Genomic DNA, 20926 nt, shown 5'->3' on the forward strand with positions numbered 1-20926 from the left:
TGATAAAAAAGACATAATTATATTAAATTAAAGTATAAAAACAAAATTATAAGTGTCGTAACCATTTTTTGAAAAAAACGGGAATCGACCTGGATTTTGAAAATGAAAACGAAAAACTGGGAGTCGCCACCAACCCTTTTTGATGAGGTGTGGTCAGGTCACCATAAATTAATCATTTTAATAAAAGTTAAGATTTACTAAAACGATAATTTTTGGTCAACGAAAATTAGAAAATGAGTTCGGGAGTCGGTTACGTACGAGGAAGGATTAGCACCCTCGCAACGCCCAAAATTGGTACCTAGTTGATTAATTAGTGTCTTTGTTGTCGAAAACTTGAAAACTTGAAAGATTTTGAAATACGATCCCTTTTTGCAAAAATTGCTCAAATGTTAAAGACCTCCTTGTCTCGAAGTAATAAAACACCATGTCAAGTAAGTTAGGACACGGCATCTCGAACTTGAGAACAAGCTTGCCTTTATTTAAAAATTCGTGTATTTCGAAAAGATATTCGGTTAGTCAGGGTGAACGAGGAAAATCAAAACCCAGTAAGTTAGGGCACGTCTCCTCGAATTTCCAAACGCCGAATATTGCCTTTACTTGCAAAAATCTTATTTCGAGATAACAAAATGTCATACCCGGTGAGTTAGGGCACAACACCTCGTATCTCCTAGAATAAGCATTTTTCAAAACTCGTATTGCGATTTAAAAGAGTAGTCCGTTATTTAGGTTAAACGAGAAAAACCAAAACCCAGTAAGTTAGGGCACGATTATCTCGAATTACCAAATACGGAATATCATTTTTATGAAAGAATTATTTTAAGGCATTAAGTAAAAACATAATGTAATTTATAGTAATACATAAAAGCAGATTATGATATTAATAATAACGTATAATAATGAGTGATAATAACGAGTAATTATGAAAAGATAACGAGAAGCAAGGTTAGTAATACGTAAATATAAACAAATGCGTGAGAAAAATGAAATGATCGAATACATAAGTAAATTAACGAATAAATGAATATAAAGATGGCGAAATAAAATGATAATGATAGCGGTAATAATAATATAAAAGCGCATACATATACGTATCAAGATACCTACGTAATAATAGAAGTAATAAGAAATATAAAATATATATACATAACAATAATAGTATGATATTAAAAGACACATATGCATGGTATATAAAATGTACAAGTAATATAATAAAATTACATAGTATATATATATACGTTAGTAATAATAAGGATGATACAAATAATGAATGATTTGAGGTTTGAAAGAGTTTACAAAGATATAGATAAACGGATGATTAAACGATGATAATGTGAGTAATGATATACATAAGCAAAATAAGTACGCAAAAATATGTATATATATATATATCGTTAGTTAGTATAAAAGCAATGGCGTATAGATAATTATATATAAAATGTTAAAAAGTAATGATACAATAGTGATGATGATGGAAGGTGTAATAATAATAGTAGCAATACAGAGATAATGATAAAAATAAAGAAACATTATATGAATATATATTGAATTTAAATATATGATAATATTAAATGTGTATAATGTGTACATGAAATGGGATAAATACATGTAATCGGTAATACTAACGATATATATATAATATATGTAAAGGAATATACAATACACATATATATTAGAAATAATAATGCAAAAGAGAAAAGAAAAATAATTAATAGTACCATATAATGCATTAAAAATGAAGATAAAATAAAATAAGTATATAATAATATTAAAAGCATATACATAATATATATAATATACAAAACAAAATATACGCATAATTTATTAAAATATATACATAATGTACATAAAATATACGTATATACATATTTATATAATACTTAAAAGGAACAAATATATGTAATAATGCTAATACATATATGTAGTACAATGTATATACACTAAATGAATAAATATATATGTAACATACAAATACATTAATAAAAAACAATAATATTAAACTATTAATAATACTACATAATATATATATATATTTAAATATTAAGCAAGAATGATCATAATGAGATGCCAATAAATAAATATAAATATGATAACAGTAATAAAATATAGTAGTATTAATAATATGAGAATTAAGATAGAATAATGAGAAAAATTAAGAAAAGGGATGAAATTGAATTGAAAATGGGATTTATGGGGTGAATTTAAAAGAAGTAAAAGAAAGGGGGACTGATTTGAACACGCGAGCAAACAGGAGAGCCTAAAGGAGCAAATAATCCAACCTTTCTAAATGACGCCGTTCAAATATTCCTCATTCAAACGGGCAGAGGACTAAATTAAAACAGAATTAAAATTTCAAAGCTAAATTTAAAAACATGAAAAGACCTGATTAAAATAGAAAAAATTGCTGAAGGACCGCATAGGAAATTGTCCCAACTATCAAAACGCGCGAACCCTTCTGTGGAGCAAGTCGGTTCCGGGTCGGGTAGGGCAAAACAACATCGTTTTGGGGCTTATGGATGCCGACCAAAACGACGTCGTTTTGTGTTATTTATATAAGTTAAAATCTTGCTTTTTTTACCCATTTGTTGTCTGTTTCTAACAAAACTTTAAACTTTTCTTTGCTCTCTCTCTGCTGGTCCAAGTCCGATCAGGTCCCGGCGAGCTACCACCGCCCTTCGCCTAGTCTCCGTCGCTGGCGACCGCCGTGCACGGCGGTCGGAGGTAAAAATTTCTCTCTTTTTTTGTGTTTTAAAATGTATTTACTTTTTTATTTCTTCATATTACATATTCATGCATATACGAATGTGAAATGAATAGATTTGGCCATGAAGTAGAAACAAAAAAGGGAAAGAAGAGTCACCTTGGCCCTTCCGTTAATTTCTCGGTTTTTGGGGTTTGATCTGATGCAATATTCTTACTTTTGATCTCTGGAGTTGTTGTTTTTTCTCTCAAAAAAAGATTGAAACTTTTTTGTATATATATCAAAGATTGCCGAGAGAGTCACAATGGTTTTCTGCTCGGTCTTTTATATCTATTACATTTTTCTATTTTTGCTTAATATCTGTCTATTCCTTCACTTAATGCTTGCAGGTGCAGAGGCGGTGGAGCAGAGGCCACTTGCTGTCGACGTGACTGGAGGCGGTGGGATAGGGTTTCTTAGTTTAGGTTTTTTCTTTTTAATTTTGTGTTTGGGCTATGGGTATTTGGGCTGTAACGGACTTGGGTTAATGGGTTTAGTGTGGGTATTTAGGGCCCAAAATTGGGCTTGTACAATAAGGATTGAAATCGTAATTTTACCATCAAAATTAAATTCCAACTGGAGGATTCCATTGTCCAAAACAATAGGTTCGAAGCCCATATCAAAAGGAACTGCAGTTCTCTAATATCTAAGTAAGTGGCCATAAAAAAAGTGATTTTTGGATTATTAACTTTGTCTTTTAGCTCTTAAACTTGCATTATTTATTAAATCAACGCAAAATAAATAAAAAAAGTGAACGTCTGTTAATTTTGTTGATGTGGCATACGCACAAATGTATATTATGTTAGCAATTAATTAATTTTTAATATTTTTATAAATTTTATAAATTTTTAAAATTAATTAATTATTGACGTGACATTACATGGCAATCTATCATGTATGTCACATTAATAAAATTAAGAAACGTTGATTTTTTATTCATTTTAGATGATTTGATAAATAACATATTAAAAGAGACTGAAAATTTAAAATAGAGGGTTAAAATGTCCTTTTCTTTGTAAAGTTAGAACCAAATAAATTATTATACCAAAATTTTAATTCTTAGAGAAATTTTAGCTACAAATTTCTCAAATAAACTTTTATATTTATAGTTACACTTTTTCAATTAAAATCAACTAAGCAGAAAGATTGATGAATAAAATCTTATAATTTCATGAATTCAGGGTTTTGTAATATTTAATTTTGTAATTCTAAGATGCCCCCATTTACTTGCCCATCCTCACCGGTGAATAAATCCTTTACCCAACCAACACTTCAAACCTTAATTTGCACCAAATGGAAACATTAAGAACATATACTTCACGTACTTCACAAACTTGCAACCCAAATCATTCCTTTTTATGTTCCTATATATACCTTCAACAATGGACCCATGTCCGCTTTTATGACCTTTTAATCCCAAATTTCATACCAAAAACAATAGCCCATGTAAGACCCAAATTTTGTCCGGGACCCAATAAAACCAAACCCGAATTAAACCTAGCCTATTATCCAGTTACAAGTCCAAACCCAATTTTGGCCCAACCTAATCCCAACCCAAACACACAAAAAAAAAAAAAAATAATAAATAAAAACCTTGGCCACCTACTCCACCACCTTTGTTGGCCACCCACCTTGGCCACCAACTCCACCACCCTTGGCCACCTAAACCACCCCAACCACTCCACTTGTAAAATTTGGCTATAAAAGCCATTCAAGTCTTTGTTTTAGGAAGGGTGGATTTTTTGATTTTTTGGAGGAGGATTGTTCTTCGTTTTGGAGGAGGTTTTTTTTTGTTTTTTTGGAGGTGTTTTTTTGTTTTTTTGGAAAGAAGGTTGTTTTTGTTTCTTGGAAAGGCTAGTTTTAGGAGATTAATCAAAGATCAAAGCAAAAGAGGTTTCTTTTGTCTATTCTTATCTTTAGTTCTTTGTTTGTTTATTGTTTTCCTTTCAATTTTATTTTGTTTTTTTATACGAAAGTAAAAATAAAAGTAAGAAGCTTACCCATATTTTCATTACCGAAAAAGGTTTTTTTGAGGTCCCATTGCATGTACAGTGGCGCCGATGGCGGCCCGTGGGGGTCCATGACCGAAACAAAGCCGGACCAACGGCCGGATTTAAAAAAGAGGAGAAAGAGAGTTGAGAGCTTGTTTTATTATTTTATTATTTTACTATTATTTATATTATTATTATTATTTCTCATGTATATATTATTATTTATATTATTATATTATATATGCCCTCTCCATATTTATTTATATTATTACTATCATTATTGTTACTTCTATTATTTTTTATTTCTAACTACTATTATTATATATATATGTATTATTGTTTGTATTATTATTATTATCATCACCCTATTGTTATTACTTTACTTTTGTATTCTAATATATTATTAATATTACTCATATTTTCATTATTTTTGCTATTACTATTATTATTATATATTAGTGTATATTTTATGTATATACATATATATATTTATATATAGTATTGTTTTTATTACTTTAATTTAATATTTTTATTATATTTGCTTTTTGTATTTCTATATTTATTATTATTATTATTATATAGTAGTGTGTATTTCTATTATATACATATATATATATATTTATATATAGTATTATTGTTTACTTTACTTTAATATTATTCTTATTATCATTATATCCAACCCAATAATAATTCTTTCATAAAAGTAATATTCCGTATTTGGTAATTCGAGACAATCGTGCCCTAACTTATTGGGTTTCGATTTTTCTCCTTTAACCTAAATAACGGAATACTCTTTTAAATCGCGACATGAGTTTTGAAAAATGCTTATTCTGAGATACGAGGTGTTGTGCCCTAACTTACGGGTATGGCATTTTGTTACCTCGAAATAAGATTTTTGCAAGTTTCGTGTTTGGGAATTCGAGGAAACGTGCCTAACTTCTCGGGTTTCGATTTTCCTCGTCACCTTAACTAACTGAATAACCTTTTGAAATACACGGATTTTTATATAAAAGGCAAGCTCGCTCTCGAAAATTCAAGATGTCGTGTCCTAACTTCATGGATGTGACCTTTATATTGTGAGACGAGAAGGTCCTTAACATTTGAGCATTTTCTTTACAAAGAGGGATCGATTTTAAATTCTTTCAAGTTTTCAAATTTTCGACACTAAGACACTAATTAATCAACTAGGTACCAATTTTGGGCGATCGAGGGTGCTAATCCTTCCTCATGCGTGAACCGACTCCGAACTCATTTTCTCGATTTTCGAGACCAAAATTATCGTTTTAGTAAATATTAACTTTTATTAAAATGATTAACTTAAGGTGATCTGATCACACCTAAAAAGATTGGTGGCGACTCCTGTTTTCGTTTTTTTTTCTCCAAGTCGATACCTGTTTTTTTTAAAAAAATGGTTACGACAACTTGGCGACTCTAATCGGGAGTTTTATAAGAGAGTCAAGCCACAAGTTGATTAACTTTTGTCTTTTTCAAAATTGAGAATTTGGTTTTGATATACGATCACTTCATTGCGTTTCACCCGTTTTTCGTCTTGCTTTTCATCATTTTATTCCTATTTTCTTTAATTGTTTCAAGTTTTTATGCATATATCTTCTCGCATTGCATTGCATGACCGTTGTGGTCACACCCTTAAGTGGGAGTGAGAAACTACGCCTTCGTGAGGTTTTCACCTCCGTGCGGATAGTGGATCACTTTGAATACATCCGTACCTATGGTTTCGTGAGATTTTCATCTCCGTAGCCATAGGGAAATGTATTCTCCTGAATTGAACTCGATTCAAATGAGCCTATAATGGGTGAGGATCGAGAATTTGCTGGTTCAGTACCCTTACTCTAGAACCAAACCACATATAGAGAGACCTAGGAGCCCACGCTAGGTAGAGCCACTCCAACCCCTAGTGGTCACCCAATTGCTTTATTTGTTATTTATTTATCCTGCACTAACGTGTTTTATTTTTGTTTTGTTTATAATTGCATTACATTACATCATCCTAGGAAGGAGGTATTGATTCATATTTGATTGCTAAATAGAACAGTTTGTCATAAGAAAACGGATTTCTTGATAAAGTGGATTATAATACGGTTGTCTAAATATGGTCCAAGTGAACACATGAAAGAAGACTGATAGCTCGTGAAGAAATACAAGACTTTGCTTCATTGCTTGAAGACAGAAACTGACAAAGACTATTCGAGAGCCGTCACGTTTTGACCTTTTTAAAGGAGCTGACAAGTATCACAGTAATAAGTGAGCAACGAGTCGCAGCCTAGATCGAGCAAAAAAGGAGTTAATATAGACATCTCTTGGAGAATTCATCAGACTCGACCATAAGATCCGGATATGAAGAGGAAGATAGGTGTCTTCACTTGAAATATAAGAGAAAAGCCGTATATGTAGTTCGTTTTATGTAAAGGAATTTGCTTTCTAGAAAAGTTGTTCTAATAAAATTAAATTTAGAATCAATGCCTTCCTTTTTTTTTTTGCATTCATGCATTTGCATTACATTACATCAAAGAAAAGAATATGTTGATTCAAAATTCGATTCCTAAATAGAATAGTTTGTCATAAGGAAACGAATTTCTTGATAAAGTAGATTATAGTGCGGTCGTCTGAATATAGTCCAAATAAACACGACGAGAGAAAGCTGATAGTCCACGGAGGAATACATGATGTAATTGCCAGAGATTCAAGCCAACAAAGGCATGACGAGAGAAAGCCAGAAGTCCACGAAGGAATGCATGACTTGATTTAATTGCCAACGAAGATTATCCAAGAGCCGGCACTTTTTGATGAGTATCATGGAGATAAGCGAGCAAGAGATCGAGGCTCAGATTAAGTAGCAAGGAACTAGCAAAGGCATCTTTTGGAGAATTTACAGGATTCGACCATGAAGAAAAGATCAGCGTTTACTTGGACTATGAAGGGCAATACCGCATATGTAATATATTTTCATGTAAAGAAATATGTTTTCTAGAAAAGTTATTCTAATGGAATTGAATTCAAGATCAACATCTTCCTTTCTTTTGCATTCATTCCATACATTTGCATTACATTGCAACATTTGCATTAAACTTTCACTAAAGAACCCTGATTAAACAAAATTATTTCAGTTAATCTGGAAACCAACGAGAATCAAGCAACCGAACACAGCCACTATACCCGCTGTAAAACCAAAGCAATGGACCAGAGATTAGAAAGGATAGAACAAATGCAAAGGGAGATGCAAGAACAATTACAAGAGCAGATGCAAGAGCAATTGGCTAAGATACAGCAAGATATGAGGGACCATATGTTAGAGTCCCGTAAAAGCATGATGGATCAATTAACTCGCCTATTGGTCATGCGGATTAGAAAAGGGAAAAGCCCTTTGATCAATGCGGAGAAGATAATGAAGATCCTACCTACCTCCGGGTTTTACCCCACCTCATGTGCCCCTGCAAACCGAGGCACCTCCTAGAAGGCCATCTGTTATAGTGAGGCCTCAACATGGGCCGATGGATGTTGGAATCCCATAAATTTCCCATCCGGGTTGGGAAATAATTTGGGTGATAGCTCGGTCAACCCTATTACTCCCGATCCGGATTTAATAGAGAAGGAAAGAATGGCCATCAATCCTCAAACAATTGGAAGATCGTTGCGGTGGTTAGAGGAGAAGTTTAGGTTTTAGAAGGCGGCAATCATCGGAGATCGATGCCAAAGACTTAAGTTTGGTTCCAGATTTGGTGCTTCCTCATAAATTTAAGATGCCGAGTTTGAAAAGTACAACGGACTACTTGCCCAGAGGCGCACATAACAATGTTTTGTAGAAGGATGATCGGCTATGTGAACAACGATCAACTATTGATCCATTGTTTTCGTGATGACCTAATGGGAGCAAATGCTAGGTGGTACAATCGGTTGAGCCGTAAAGATCGGTTCATGGAGAGATCTTGCATGTGCTTTTATGCAACAAAGATAACCATGTGACTGATATGACGCCAGATAGGATCACACTACAAAACATGGAAAAGAAGCCGAGTGAGAGTTTCAGGCAGTATGCACAAAGATGGAGAGAGGTATCGACTCAAGTCCAACCACCTCTTCTAGAGAAAGAAACTACGATGCTTTTCGTCAACACCCTGAAAGCCCCATTCATTACCCATATGTTGGGAAGCGCTACCATGAGCTTCTCAGATATAGTAATGTCCGGCGAGATGATCGAAAATGCAATCAGAAGCGGGAAGATAGATGCAAGAGAAAGCGCCAAAAGGTCAACCCCAAATAGAAACGAAAATGAAGTGAATAATATGAGCAAAGGGTACCCCAAACTGGTCAACATAGGCCAGCCGAGGCAAGAATCCAACTCGAGGCCAAATACAGAAAGGCTCCAGTTTACACCCATCCCGATGTCATATAAGGAGTTGTATCAGAATCTCTTTGATGTACACGTGGTGTCTCCGTTCTACTCGTAACTCATGCAACCTCCGCTTCCCAAAATGGTATAATGAGAATGCTCAATGCGAGTACCATGCGGGCATAGCAGACACTCAATCGAAAACCGCACTACATTTAAAAAGTTGGTCGAAAGGTTCATTGAAATGGGAGTTGTAAAGTTTGACGATTCTCGTAACCAAATCGCTCGACAATGCAAGAAATACGATTTAAAAGTGGGGGCAAGAGAGTTGCAATGCCTTGAACAGAGCTTAGAAAGAATATTGGGGAATCTGAATGACTTATCCAAGGTAAATCGTGGAATGAAAGTTTCCAAACCCTTGCATTACCTGGAAGTGTTTTGAACAATGGGACTGTGGAAGAGATTCCTTTATTTTTAGAGCTAATCTAGAGTAATATTCAAAACACGCTTGTTGCTTTAAGCCTAGAAGCAATTAAACTCCTTTTGTGAAATAGGCTTGTGTCCTAAGTCTTTATTTCAATAAAATGCATCTTTTTGAGCAAATATTCTTTGATTTCATTTCATACTGTACAAATAATTGTTCTTAGATTCTTTTGTTCTTTGGAATTTATTTCAAATATTCATTTATTCTTCATTCATGATCATACCATACAAATAATCATCCTTAGAATCATTTATTCTTTGGAATCTGCCTTTAGCGGGTCTCCAGATATCAATGATGTGAGTAACGCTGTCATTGACTCCGAGTCTCCTTTTAAGTGAAATATGGGCCTAAAGGGATCTCAACACTCTGAAGATGATAGAGATGTAGACTACTCTCTAATTTGTTAAGGATGGTAGAGTAAGATGAAAACAGATCCTCTCTTACAAAAAGACAGTAGACAGTAGGCCTAGGACAAGAGAAAGAGGCAAACATCGGAGTCTGCATTACCACAAAGGCAAAGCGAGACGTCATTAAGCCACTTCATAGAATTTAAAGATTTTTTTTGCACGATCATATTAAGATATGCCTGGCTACTAAGACATGAGGATGTTGCAGGGTTTTGAATGACATATGCTAATGGTTTTACGATGGCCAGGCTAATCATGAGATTTGGGTTCTGCTGGCCTACCATAGAAAGGGATTGCATCAGTATGCTGTAAATGCCAAATTTATAGAGAGAAAATTCATGTGCCCCTTCATGTGGGGCATAGAGGTTATGGGCCAATCTCTTTGAAAGCTTCTAACCAATACCGATTTGCCTTTGGGGTCATCGTTTACCCCGAGAAAAGGATAAAAGTTGTTTCATATGCCAATGTCACTAGGTCGACAGTCATCAAATTTCAAAAAAAGGGGTACCAATAAAGAGTGCCAGAAAATCATGTCTAACAATGTCAAAAGGTCACAGTCTGTTTAAAGATTAGGAGTTATATGGCAATGGCAAAGGCAAAGGCAAAGGCAAAGGCAAAAAAAAAAAACACAAAAAAACACAAAAAACACAAAAAAACACAAAAACACGAAAACAAAAAAAAACAAAAAAAATTCTAAAAAACAAAGAAGCGGAAAAAGAGAAGCTGTATGAAACCCCTCAAATGGAGCCTTGAGACTAAAAGGGATTCGAGTTGAAAACCCGAAAAGGGCAGCTCAAATTTGGATCAAAGTGGGGCATACATTAGTCTTGCTATGCCTGAATTAACAATGAAGAAGTATGCTACGTCTTGGGGCATCGGCAAAGTACTCCGGATCCCCTAAACACATATTAAACTCAGAAAGGTCCTCAAGAAGTTGGTACAGAGAAGCTCAAAGTCGCGATATCCGGGCATCTAGCTTCCATTTTGCCCATTTTGAATTTGTTATCTTTGATTCTTCTCAAGATATGTCCAAATAAATTTTCTTCTTATTGTATTGCTATCTTTGATTAAATTATTCGTTTTGGGTTGATTTCATTCTTATTGCATTTGCAATCTTTGATTAATTTATCCATTTCGAGCTATGCTCATAATCAATTTCCTTCTTGTTAATTGTTTTGATCTTTTCAAGCATTTTGCATTGAAATAATGATTAATGGACTAATAACACTTTCACAAAAGAAGTTTTGCATATTACTCGAAGTTTCTAAATAATACAAAAACACAAACAGACTATTGTTTAGAACTCACCAAGCTTAAGGGTTGGAAATGTTATCTCTTTGGACTCTTTATTGGTTGAACCAAAAGACAAGACATTTCATCAGTGATACAACCTCGACAAATGACGAGTGATGTCAACCTAAGTGTAAAAGAGGGTCATTCTCGAGAAAAGAAATGATACTTTGCATTCATGTACATCTGGTCATTACACCCAGGGAATAGTGTAACAGATCAAACTGATTGAAGATGATACAAATACTATGCCTTTAAGTTGCAGCAGAATGGATGGAAGAAACCAAATGTTATTCCTCTGAAATTGCAGTAGGAGGCACAAACTTTATGTCCTAAAAGGTACAGTAGAAGGGACTCTAAAATTACAGTGGGGCAAGCTTTCCGAGCAAAATGTGATTGTTTCTTTGACTTTTCTGTCAAGAATACCAGCAGAACAAGATGCCAACGTAATACGTCAGCGATAATGTCCTAATGAACAACGCACGATGATACTTTAAACCTTTTTAAAAAGGGCTCATGACATTTCTACATTCATATAATAACACATCTAGTTAGGAGCATTTGATTCATTTCAATCATAGCATCCTAATTATTTGACACATTCATAACACATCTAGTTAGGAGCATTTGATTCATTTCGATCATAGCATCCTAATCATTTGACATAAGCATAGATATATGGAACTAATTCTACAGGTGATGTCCCTAGAATCAGTGAATTCACAAGCCTTAAGCCCCTAAGCAGTAGGGTAACAGTGAAGATTTACTGATCTTAACCCCTAAGCGATGGGAAACAGATCGAAGACGAAGGGTCTTAAACCCTTAATTGGTAGGGTAACAGATCGAATTGCGATCTTATCTCCTAAGCGAGGGAAAACAGATCGAAGATGAAGATCTTAACCCCCTAAGCAGTAGGGAAACAGATCGAAGATGATGGGCTTTAACCCCCTAAGTAGTAGGGTAACAAGCCAAATTTACAAGCCTTAACTCCCTAAGCAGTTGGGTAACAGGCTGAAGATTTACAGATCTTAACCCCCTAAGCAGTAGGGAAACAGATCGAAGACGAAGGGTCTTAAACCCCTAATCGGTAGGGTAACAGATCAATTGCAGATCTTATCTCCCAAGCGAGGGAAGCAGATCGAAGATGAAGATCTTAACCCCTAAGCAAGAGGGAAACAGATCGAAGATGATGGGCTTTAACCCCTAAGCAAGGGGTAACAAGCCAAATTTACAAGCCTTAACCCTCTAAGCAGTAGGGTAACAGGCTGAAGATTTACAGATCTTAACCCCCTAAGCAGTAGGGAAACAGATCAAAGATGATAGGCTTTAACCCCCTAAGCAGTAGGGTAACAAGCCGAATTTACAAGCCTTAAACCCCTAAGCAGTAGGGTAACAGGCTGAAGATTTACAAATCTTAACCCCCTAAGTAGTAGGGAAACAAATAAAAAATGATGGGCTTTAACCCCTAAGCAGTAGGGTAACAAGCCGAATTTACAAACCTTAAACCTCTAAGCAGTAGGGTAACAGGTTGAAGATTTACAAATCTTAACCCCCTAACTAGTAGGGTAACAGGTTGAATTTACAGATCTTAACCCCTTAAGCAGTTGGGAAATATATCGAAGATGATGGGCCTTAAACCCCAAGTAGTAGGGTAACAGTGAAATTACAAATTTCTTTTTCCCGAAATGGCATTGAGCGGCTAAAAGCCACAAAGAGATCTCCTTGAAGTTTCAGAGGATCTTTTCTTCCCGAAATGGCGTTGGAGCGGCTAAAAGCCACAACAGATCTCCTTGAAGTTTCAAAAACCTCTTCTTTCGAAATGGCATTGGAGAGGCTAAAAGCCACAGCAGATCTCCTTGAAGTTTCAAAGGAAGAAGATCAAAACAAGTCTTATCTCCCGGTTGCAAAGGGAGCGCATCAAGATAGCAAATCGACATTCCTGCTTACAAGTGAAGCGGATCCAAGATTTCAACATGGCATCCCCAGCTTATAGGGAACAAGTTGAAAACATCGATTTGGCATCCCCATGCTTACAGGAACAAATCGAAGATAGCAGATCGACATTCACTGCTTACACGTGAAGCGGATCAAAATTTCAGCATGGCATCCTCGCGCTTATAGGGAACAAGTTGAAAACATCGATTTGGAATCCTGTGCTTATAGGAACAAATCGAAGATAGCAGATCGACATTCCCGTGCTTACGGTGAAGCGGATCAAAGATTTCAACATGGCATCCTCGCGCTTATAGGAACAAGTTGAAAACATCGACGGCATCCCCGTGCTTATAGGGAACAAATCGAAGATAGCAGATCGACATTCTGCGCTTACGAAGAAGCGGATCAAAGATTTCAGATGGCATCCCCTGCGCTTATAGGGAACAAGTTGAAAACATCGATTTGGCATCCCTGCGCTTATAGGGAACAAGTTGAAAACATCGACGGCATCCCCTGTGCTTATAGGAACGGATCGAAGATAGCAAATCGACATTCCTGCGGCTTACAATGAAGCGGATCCAAGATTTCAGATGGCATCCCCGCGCTTATAGGGAACAAGTTGAAAACATCGATTTGGCATCCCCTGCGCTTACAGGAACAAATCGAAGATAGCAGATCGACATTCCCGTGCTTACAAAGTGAAGCGGATCAAAATTTCAGCATGGCATCCTCGCGCTTATAGGGAACAAGTTGAAAACATCGATTTGGAATCCTCGTGCTTATAGGAACAAATCGAAGATAGCAGATCGACATTCACGTGCTTACAAAGTGAAGCGGATCAAAGATTTCAAAGATGGCATCCTGCGCTTATAGGGAACAAGTTGAAAACATCGACGGCATCCACTGCGCTTATAGGAACAAATCAAGATAGCAGATCGACATTCTGCGTGCTTACAAGTGAAGCGGATCAAAGATTTCAAATGGCATCCTCTGCTTATAGGGAACAAGTTGAAAACATCGACGGCATCCCCATGCTTATAGGGAACAAGTTGAAAACATCGACGGCATCCCCGTGCTTATAGGAACGGATCGAAGATAGCAGATCGACATTCTGCGTGCTTACAAAGTGAAGCGGATCAAAGATTTCAAAGATGGCATCCCCGTGCTTATAGGGAACAAGTTGAAAACATCGATTTGGCATCCTGTGCTTATAGGGAACAAGTTGAAAACAACAGATTTGGCATCCCCGCTTATAGGAACGGATCGAAGATAGCAGATCGACATTCCTGTGCTTACAATGAAGTAGATCAAGATTTCAGCATGACATCCACATGCTTATAGGGAACAAGTTGAAAACAAGATTTGGCATCCTGTGCTTATAGGAACGGATCGAAGATAGCAAATCGACATTCCTGTGCTTACAAAGATGAAGCAGATCAAAGATAGCGGATATCGCCTTCCGAGTTGCGGTGAAGCGATTGAAGCCGCCAAGAGGCCATTTTAAAGAAGATCAAGAACTCAAGACTCGTGAGCCCCGCAAAATTGGTCTTTTGTAGTCTTTGCTCCATTCTCGTTACGATAATGAGCAAAGAGGGCAATTATAAGACCCAAATTTTGCCCGGACCCAATAAAACCAAACCCAATTAAACCTAGCCTATTATCCAGTTACAAGCCCAAACCCAATTTTGGCCCAACCTAATCCCAACCCAAACACAAAAAAAAAAAATAATAATAATAAATAAAAACCTTGGCCACCTACTCCACCACCTTTGTTGGCCACCCACCTTGGCCACCAACTCCACCACCCTTGGCCACCTAAACCACCCCAACCACTCCACTTGTAAAATTTGGCTATAAAAGCCATTCAAGTCTTTGTTTTAGGAAGGGTGGATTTTTTGATTTTTTGGAGGAGGACTGTTCTTTGTTTTGGAGGAGGTTTTTTTTTTTTTGTTTTTTTGGAGGTGTTTTTTTGTTTTTTTGGAAAGAAGGTTGTTTTTGTTTCTTGGAAAGGCTAGTTTTTCGAGGTTAATCAAAGATCAAAGCAAAAGAGGTTTCTTTTGTCTATTCTTATCTTTAGTTCTTTGTTTGTTTATTGTTTTCCTTTCAATTTTATTTTGTTTTTTATACCGAAAGTAAAAATAAAAGTAAGAAGCTTACCCATATTTTCATTACCGAAAAAGGTTTTTTTGAGGTCCCATTGCATGTCAGTACTGAGTGGATAGATGGCGGCCCGTGGGGTCCATGACTGAAACAAAGCGGACCAACGGCGGATTTAAAAAGAGGAGAAAGAGAGTTGAGAGCTTCGTTTTATTATTTTATTATTTTTACTATTATTTATATTATTATTATTATTTCTCATGTATATATTATTATTTATATTATTATATTATATATGCCCTCTCCATATTTATTTATATTATTACTATCATTATTGTTACTTCTATTATTTTTTATTTCTAACTACTATTATTATATATATGTATTATTGTTTGTATTATTATTATTATCATCACCCTATTGTTATTACTTTACTTTTGTATTCTAATATATTATTAATATTACTCATATTTTCATTATTTTTGCTATTACTATTATTATTATATATTAGTGTATATTTTTATGTATATACATATATATATTTATATATAGTATTGTTTTTATTACTTTAATTTAATATTTTTATTATATTTGCTTTTGTATTTCTATATTTATTATTATTATTATTATATAGTAGTGTGTATTTCTATTATATACATATATATATATATTTATATATAGTATTATTGTTTACTTTACTTTAATATTATTCTTATTATCATTATATCCAACCCAATAATAATTCTTTCATAAAGTAATATTCAGATTTGGTAATTCGAGACAATCGTGCCCTAACTTATTGGGTTTCGATTTTTCTCCTTTAACCTAAATAACGGAATACTCTTTTAAATCGCGACATGAGTTTTGAAAAATGCTTATTCTCGGAGATACGAGGTGTTGTGCCCTAACTTACTGGGTATGGCATTTTGTTACCTCGAAATAAGATTTTTGCAAGTTTCGGTGTTTGGGAATTCGAGGAAACGTGCCCTAACTTACTGGGTTTCGATTTTCCTCGTTCACCTTAACTAACTGAATAACCTTTTGAAATACACGGATTTTTATATAAAAGGCAAGCTCGCTCTCGAAAATTCAAGATGTCGTGTCCTAACTTACTGGATGTGACCTTTTATATTGTGAGACGAGAAGGTCCTTAACATTTGAGCATTTTCTTTACAAAGAGGATCGATTTTAAATTCTTTCAAGTTTTCAAATTTTCGACACTAAGACACTAATTAATCAACTAGGTACCAATTTTGGGCGTGTCGAGGGTGCTAATCCTTCCTCATGCGTGAATCGACTCCAACTCATTTTCGATTTTCAGAGACCAAAAATTATCGTTTTAGTAAATCTTAACTTTTATTAAAATGATTAACTTAAGGTGATCCGATCACACCTAAAAAGATTGGTGGCGACTCCTGTTTTCGTTTTTTTTTCTCCAAGTCGATACCCGTTTTTTTCAAAAAAATGGTTACGACAGCCCATATTACTTCTATTCCTCCACCAAAAGAAAATGGCTCAATCCATTGCATTCGGAATTGCCGGAAAAGTATTGGAGAAACTAGGCAATGTTGCCTATGAAGGAATTTGCTCGGTATGGGGTGTTCGAAAGGAGTTTGCAAAGCTTAAGGACACGCTAGCTGCTATCAGAGCTATGGTCCTGGATGCTGAACAACAACAGGCTCGTACACAGGAGCTCAGTCTTTGGCTACAAAGGTTCAAAGATGCTTGCTACGATGTGGAAGACCTGATAGACGAGTTCAAGATCGAAGCATTTAGGAGGCAAGTCCTGGAACGGGGAAGCACTAAAAGGAAGGTACGCCATTTCTTTTCTGGCTCAAACCCTTTGGCATTTCGCTTTAGGATGGGCTATAAGATCAAAAAGGCAAACGAGATGTTGAATGAGATTGCAACTAGCATGGCCAAGTTTCGTCTCACTCAAAAACATGAAACTAATGTCATACATCGTGAGAGGGAAACCTACTCTTTTGTTAAGACATCTAGTGTCATCGGTCGAGATGAAGCTAAACAAGACCTAGTAAACATCTTAATGAATCCAACTGATGAGAACGATATCCCTGTCCGTCCCATAGTTGGGATCGGAGGTATTGGGAAAACAACCCTTGCCCAATTGGTGTTTAATGAGGAGAGTGTGAAGTCGCATTTTGAATTGAGAATCTGGGTGTGTGTTACAGAGGATTTTGACATCAAACAACTGATGATAAAAATCATTAAATCTGCCACTGGTATGAACTGCAAGGACATGAATAAGGAGGAATTACATAAAGTTTTGCAAGATTGTTTGAATGGTAAAGATTTTTTATGGTATTAGATGATGTCTGGAACGACGATAACAAGAAATGGCGTGAGCTGAAAGATTTGTTGTGTGGGGGAGCCCAAGGGAGTAGAATAATTGTCACAACTCGTAGCCTCGATGTGGCTACAATCACAGGCACAATCCCTCGATATGATTTAGAGCATCTTTCTTATGAGAATTGTCTATCATTGTTTCTTAAACTTGCCTTTATAGAAGGTGAAGAGAAACAACATGACAATCTTGTTAAAATCGGGGAAGGAATTGTTCAAAAATGCAAAGGGGTTGCTTTGGCCGTGAAGACTTTAGGCAGCCTACTCCGTTCAACCAGGGTACAACATGAGTGGGAGGTTGTGAGAGATAGTGAACTAGTGAAGTTGAAACAGAAGGAAAATGACATCTTGCCTGCTTTAAAACTAAGTTATGATCATTTGCCCTGGTATTTAAAGCAATGTTTTGCCTTTTGTTCAGTTTTTCCAAAAGATTTTGAATTCGGTCATCACCGTTTGACCCAATTGTGGTTGGCAAATGGCTTTTTGCAATCACCATACGAAAATGAAGAGCCAGAAGATATTGGGAATCGGTATATACAAGAGTTACTATCAAGATCTTTCTTCCAACAATATGAAGATTACCTTTTATTTACCAAATTTAAAATGCATGATTTAGTACATGATCTTGCATTATCAGTGGCGCAAAATGAGGTGAATTCATGTAACCATTATTCGACTGGGAATGTTCGACATTTATGGTTTGATCTATCAAAGCAAGATGCTTCCCAATTACCAAATAACTTGGGTTGTCTGCAGTCACTTTTCTTATTTGATGAAGAAGGCAAGGCTGATAGCGAATCTCTTATTGCAGAAGTCATCTCAAGGTCTAAACATTTGAGGGTGTTAGATTTGGCTAGCTGCAGTTTAGAGCAATTGCCAAACAACATACGTTATTTTAAGCGGTTGAGATATTTGAGCCTAGCCTACGATGGAAATATAAAAAGGCTTCCAAATTCCATTTGCAATTTGCCGAGTTTGGAAACACTTGACCTTGTTGGATGTAGGGTAATTGAAGAATTACCAAAAGACATAAGGTACCTGATTAGCCTTAGATCATTAACGGTAACAACAAAACAGACGCGTTTGCAAGAGAATGGAATATCGTGCCTAACTTCTCTTCGAAGGTTGATCTTTTCTGAATGTGAAAATTTAGAAAAATTGTTTGAAGACATTCAAAACCTAACAGCTCTCCGAGAATTGTACATACATGAATGCCACAACTTGGTTTCATTGCCACAAGGTTTAAAATACCTAACTGCATTAGAACTTTTGGTAATTTGGAATTGTGAAAAGCTTGATCTCATTATGGAGGAGTTGGAACTTGAGAGGGAAGAAGGTGGTAGCCTTAGAAAATTGGCAGTCAGAGGAGTGCCAAAGCTGGAGTCACTACCCCAATGGATTCTTCTAGGATCCATCAAAACTTTGCAGCACTTGTACATCAGCAACTTGAATAATCTCTGGACGTTACCAACATGGTTCCAACATTTCACATCCCTTCAAAATCTTTACATTATAAATTGCCCAAAACTGTCGTGTCTATCAGAAGGGATGCAACACCTCACTGCACTCAAAAGATTAAGGATTGGAGAGTGTCCAAAATTAAACAAAAGATGCATTGAAGAAACCGGTGAAGACTGGCCTAAGATTGCTCATGTCCCTGACTTTTATTGTGGTGACTTCGAGACAACAACAAATGACAAATAGATAAGGTAAGTCACTAAACACTACTCTATTTGGTACATATCTTATTAGCTTTTAAATTTTAATATTTCTAAATCAAATTAGGCACTAAATACTACCCTATTTCTCACTAACATAATTGAATTTTATCTACTTTGAAGCAAATAAAATTTCACTTGAAAAACAACAAGTGGAATAAAAATACTACAAAAGCGAATCTAATAGGATGCTAAATGTCTTTTTTAATTATTTAATGGATTAATATTCGATATATTGTCAAGATTTTTTTATTTCATAAGCGATTAAAAATTGTCATGTATAAAATATTATCCAAAATGTTAATAGATATATATTTCTAATTTACATTTCTTCATTTTATAAGAGAAAGATGAAAAAAATGTATAATGTCTCAATTTAATGTTATGCGAGATTTTTTAACACAACTTATTTATTGCTTAAAGTGGCAGGTCAAATTTAAGGTGGTTGAAATTATCTTTGGTGCTTTCCCATATATATATATATATATATAAAAGTGTGAATTATTGGGTTCAATGTATGTATGTTTATAATTTGATTTGTATCAAAGACAATAATGTAATTGTAGAAGCCCAAATTGCCCGGGCCCGATTATATCAAAACCCAACCAAACCTCTAAACCCCTAAAACCCTTAACCCATGACCCATTTACATCTACCCAAACCCATTACAAAACCCAAATATTAAACCCAATTCAAAAGCCCATTAAGCCCCCAAAAAAACCTAACCCAAAAAAAAAAGAAGAAAAAGAAAACCTAACCCAAAAAAAAAAAGAAAAAAAGAAAAACCTAACAAAAAAAAAAAACTAAAAAACCTAGCCACCTAACCACTTTCCCACTTGCCCCATTTTTCCTCCCATTTTTCCTCCCATTGTCTACCACCACCACCTACAAAATAGAAAAAAAAAATAGAAAATCATGTAAAAGATGGCTATAAAAAGCCATTCAAAATTCATGTAAAAGAGGGAGGGGAGATTTTTAGAAAGATTGAAAAAGGAAAAAACACAAAATCCTTCAAATTTTGAACACAAAAAATATCAATAAAAGGTTGCATTTTTCTTTTTCCTCTTCTTTCGAATCTTTTTCTTTCTTTTTTGTGTTGTTTTTTTCTTTCTTTTATTATATGCATATATATATGTATTTTTATGTACATATTATTATTTTATATTATTATTACCAAATATATCATTTTTCCTATTTTATTATTAGTACATGATTTGTTTTATTTTGTAAATATCATTATTATTGTTATTCTAATATTCTAGTATTCCATGTTAATATTTTTCATTAATGATATCATTTTTTTAAGGCCCTTTATCTATTTTTAATTTCTCACTTTAGGAATATTTTTCTCATGTTTTAATTAATTTCAAAAATAAGGCAATGTACCGATTTAATATTAAGCCATCGATTTCATCGCTATGTTGGGTGAAATTAAATTGCTTGTGTTAAAAAACAGGACACCCTTTCTAAAAAAAATCGAAAACTAAAAATTCTCATTTTTCAATCGGATCACGATTAAATATTATATTGAACTCGTATTTTTGAAAATCAAGTC

General features: G+C 34.9%; 1 protein-coding gene across 1 annotated transcript; it reads left to right on the plus strand.

The window, feature by feature from the left end:
- Positions 1-16799: 16799 nt before the first annotated feature.
- On the plus strand, positions 16800-19357 carry LOC108465529 (putative disease resistance protein RGA4). The gene is made up of 2 exons (XM_017765867.1): positions 16800-17532; positions 17619-19357. Exons 1-2 carry the CDS (start codon positions 16800-16802, stop codon positions 19355-19357), a joined length of 2472 nt encoding a protein of 823 aa, XP_017621356.1.
- The last annotated feature ends 1569 nt before the right edge of the window (positions 19358-20926 follow it).

The sequence above is a fragment of the Gossypium arboreum genome, chromosome 1, assembly GCF_025698485.1.
Source record: "Gossypium arboreum isolate Shixiya-1 chromosome 1, ASM2569848v2, whole genome shotgun sequence".
In the NCBI taxonomy this organism is placed as follows: domain Eukaryota; kingdom Viridiplantae; phylum Streptophyta; class Magnoliopsida; order Malvales; family Malvaceae; genus Gossypium; species Gossypium arboreum.

Excerpts from the sequence above, each read along its gene's own strand:
- LOC108465529 (XM_017765867.1), top strand. The coding sequence starts at position 16,800 with ATGGCTCAATCCATTGCATTCGGAATTGCCGGAAAAGTATTGGAGAAA. Across the intron at positions 17,533-17,618 it reads AATCATTAAATCTGCCACTG|ATGATGTCTGGAACGACGAT; the intron begins GTATGAACTGCA and ends TTATGGTATTAG.